Source organism: Amblyomma americanum, chromosome 3, assembly GCF_052857255.1.
Source record: "Amblyomma americanum isolate KBUSLIRL-KWMA chromosome 3, ASM5285725v1, whole genome shotgun sequence".
NCBI classification, from domain to species: Eukaryota; Metazoa; Arthropoda; class Arachnida; order Ixodida; family Ixodidae; genus Amblyomma; species Amblyomma americanum.
Window position 1 is genome coordinate 153,681,106 of NC_135499.1, and position 3,387 is coordinate 153,684,492.

The window sequence follows — 3,387 nt, forward strand, 5'->3', positions numbered from 1 at the left end:
TAGATGGTCTGACCAGTGGTTGTTACTGGTTAAAGTTTCGATCCCTCTTTCTTCTTTCAATGCTCTGGGAGCAGTTACCATCGTGTTAGATAACAGGACCATAATTTTGGGATTCTAACGGCCGATAATTTTGCAGGACTTTGCAATCGCTCCCACAGGCTGCTAATTGGTATTCCCGTAGTATCGAACCATTGATCTGGCTATGGTTGTACGCGGGGCAAGTTCACCGACTTCGTCGATCTGCGTACTACAGTAAGGTCAATTTATGGAATGTAAATGATAGTAGAGAATGTTCGAACCCGCAGCGGTGGCTCAGTTGTTATGGCGCTCGGCTCCTGGCCCGAAAGACGCGGGTTCGATCCCGGCCGCGGAGGTCAAATTTCGATGGAGGCGAAATTTTAAAGGCCCGTGTACTGTGCGATGTCAGTGCACGTTAAAGAACCCCAGGTGGTCGAAATTTCCGCAACCCTTCACTACGGCATTCCTCATAGTCTGAGTCACTTTGGGACGTTAAACCCCCCAAACCATAAGCCAGAATGTTCGCGCCCCCTGTCGCAAAAAAGCCTAATGCCATTTGATCTCGAAACAGTTGCGCCAAACACACTGTTTCCTTCATTAAAACTTCCGTTTCCTCTTGGGAAAAAGATGTGTATAAAAACAGCGCACCGTTCTCAAAAGGCGATGCATGCCAGGTATCGCCGGCACGAGACCAATAGGGGCCGGACATCGAGAATTGCCATGTGGTGTGTGTTTATTTGTAAATTTTGTACACTGTTCAGTCCGCTCCGCCCGGTCGTGTTGCCGAAGGCTCGGTGGTACTGATGTTGGTTTGGGTGCATAAATAACTTGTTGCTAGGAGACGATTGATGTCCTTGAAATGAGGTACTTAATGCTGCAAAAGAAAGAAAGAAGAGAATAAACAAAATAAGCACTGTCTGGTCTCTCACGAAATTCACAGCCATCAATCTGCTAGTTTCCAGGAAGCATATTATTTTTGATATTCCTGCACATATGACTTCAACGTATCTTAAAAACGAGGGCATAGTATTATTCCTCGCTCTAGTAAACTAACCTTGACTTCCGCTAGCCACCTGGTGTAGAATAGATGGTTATCTTCCAGTTTTTAAATAATCGATAAGGGCACAAAAGAAACGCTGAAGGCTGTCCAAAGCTGTGTACCTGAGTAGTAGTCTATATGCGATCAACCAAGTAGCATTTCTACACAGTTTCGGACCGAGAACGAAGCTTGTGGCTCAATGGAGATACCAGAGCCGGATACAGCGAAAAGGCAAACGCTCCTCAAAGGAGGCCCTCCAGCCAATGGCGTTGACCGATTTTCATGACGTCGAGATTAATCCCTTCACACCTGCTAGTGCGACATCGCTGTGGGCTGCCAGTGACAGAGGGATTCACCACGTATTAACCGCAGTCATGACAATCGGTCGACACCATTGACTAGAGAGTCTCCTTTGAGGAACATTCGCCGCTTCGTTCTTGATTTGTATTCTACTATAATTCGTTATTTGTCGATGCGTTGTTCATATAGAGTGTGCACTCACATAGCCATAGCCATGGCCGTAGCCGTGGCCGTAGCCGTGGCCGTAGCCGCCGTAGTGGCCGACAGCGACGACGGGGGCAGCGGCAACCTTGGCAACGGCGGGAACAGCGACGGCGTGTCCGTAGCCAAGTCCGTATCCGTGGCCGTAACCGCCGAAGCCACCGTAGCCGAAACCGCCATAGCCAAGACCGTGGCCGTAGCCAAGACCGTGGCCGTAGCCGTAGCCGTGTCCGACAGCGACGACGGGAGCAGCGGCAACCTTGGCGACAGCGGGAACAGCGACGGCGTGTCCGTAGCCGCCATAGCCGTGTCCACCGTAGCCGAGTCCGCCGTAGCCGAATCCGCCGTAGCCGAGTCCGAGTCCGTAGCCGCCATAGCCGCCGTAGCCGCGACCGTATCCGTAGCCGCCATAGCCGCCGTAGCCGCGGCCGTATCCGTAGCCGTGGTTCACGTGGGTGGCATAGCTGGAGTGGACGGCAGTCACAGCGCCAGCATGGGCGTAGTAGGCAAGAGCCAGAAGGAGGAGGGCACGGACCTGCGATGGGTGTCAGAGCACGTGTTGAATGGCCTGCCGTCTGCGTATGCCTGCTCATAGCCAGTTTAAAGGGTAGTTGAACGCCACTCTATAAGTTACCCAATGGAACTGATTACTTCTCAGCGTTACATTCCAAATGAAAAGGTCATGAGCAATAATAAATTTATCCTCATAAATAGAAAAAAGACACGTAGCCTCGACTGCTTTGTCGAGTATTTACTATTAATTTATCTGCAGTCGTCCCAGAGAACAGCATCTGAACAAGCTTTCCGCATCGTCGTATCAGAACACTGCGCCGTTGTCTAGTAGCTGCCGCGCCAACTCCCCATCAGAGCCACGTGTACTCCTCGTGCCTCCCCAGTGGCGCTCTACGAGGCGACAGCGGGAGCACCGAAACGAAAGGGACAGCTCCGCTAAATAATGCAGGCTGATGCGACCACTCACGGCGAACATGTTTGTGGCTAGCTCGTTGCGGGATAGACCGAAAGAGTGACTTCCGACGGCCACGCGGCCGCTTTTATACCTCGGACCCCTCGAATTGGGCCCGGAGCGACGACGGTCCCCGTACGCGCAAGAAAGAAGCGAGGAGGCGGGCCTCCGGTGATGGCAGCGAGACAGCGGGGGGGATGGGAGGGGGGTTGGGAGAAACAACAAACCTGCGAGCGCGCGATGAAGTCTGGGGCACGCGCCTGTCCAAAAGACTCGTGCCTCGCGGTTGTGGGTCGGCGGCCAGTTGATTCCCTCCCTTCACCTTTTTTTTTATGCCTTCGCGTTATTCCCCTCTCGTATCGCGCCGCAGCGGCACACTCTTTGTTACGCACACTCGTGCGGGACAGCGTCGGGACAGGTCACACAAAAGGGGGCTCTCTGCTATCGGCGCCTCGATCCGGGCGCCGTCCGGGCAGCCAGCGTGGTCCGTTTCGTATTTTGGGTGGTACCCCGCGCAGGTGCCACCTCGCTGGCTTACGCTCTCGCACGGCCACGCGAACACTGGTTTCGGCCGCCCGCGGGCCCCGAGGCCTGCCCCACAGCGGTGTTCGACTCATAATGGCGCCATTCGCTCACTCTCGCTTTCCCTGTCTTGCTTTGCCGGTTATTTTGCCTACGCGACGACGACGGCCTTGCGATATTTCCGTCGCCGCACGCTCTGGTTGCCGAAACGCTCCGAGCCTCGCCCTGTTAGCAGCTGCTGTTGATACAGCTAAATAGGAAGAGTGCTCTGGGGCCGCCGCTATCGCCTAACAGCACCCGCACCTCTACCAACCTCTGTTGTTGACCGCTGAGATGAATTGCG

At 54.1% G+C, this 3,387-nt stretch overlaps 1 protein-coding gene across 1 annotated transcript; it reads right to left on the bottom strand.

Annotated features, from left to right (window-relative positions):
- Positions 1 to 733: 733 nt before the first annotated feature.
- LOC144125231 (uncharacterized) lies at positions 734 to 2,690 on the bottom strand. Its single transcript, XM_077658448.1, has 3 exons — positions 2,538 to 2,690; positions 1,560 to 2,093; positions 734 to 892 (listed from the first exon to the last, which is right to left on the bottom strand). Exons 1-3 carry the CDS (start codon positions 2,544 to 2,546, stop codon positions 887 to 889), a joined length of 549 nt encoding a protein of 182 aa, XP_077514574.1. The 5' UTR covers positions 2,547 to 2,690; the 3' UTR covers positions 734 to 886.
- Between the last annotated feature and the right edge of the window lie 697 nt (positions 2,691 to 3,387).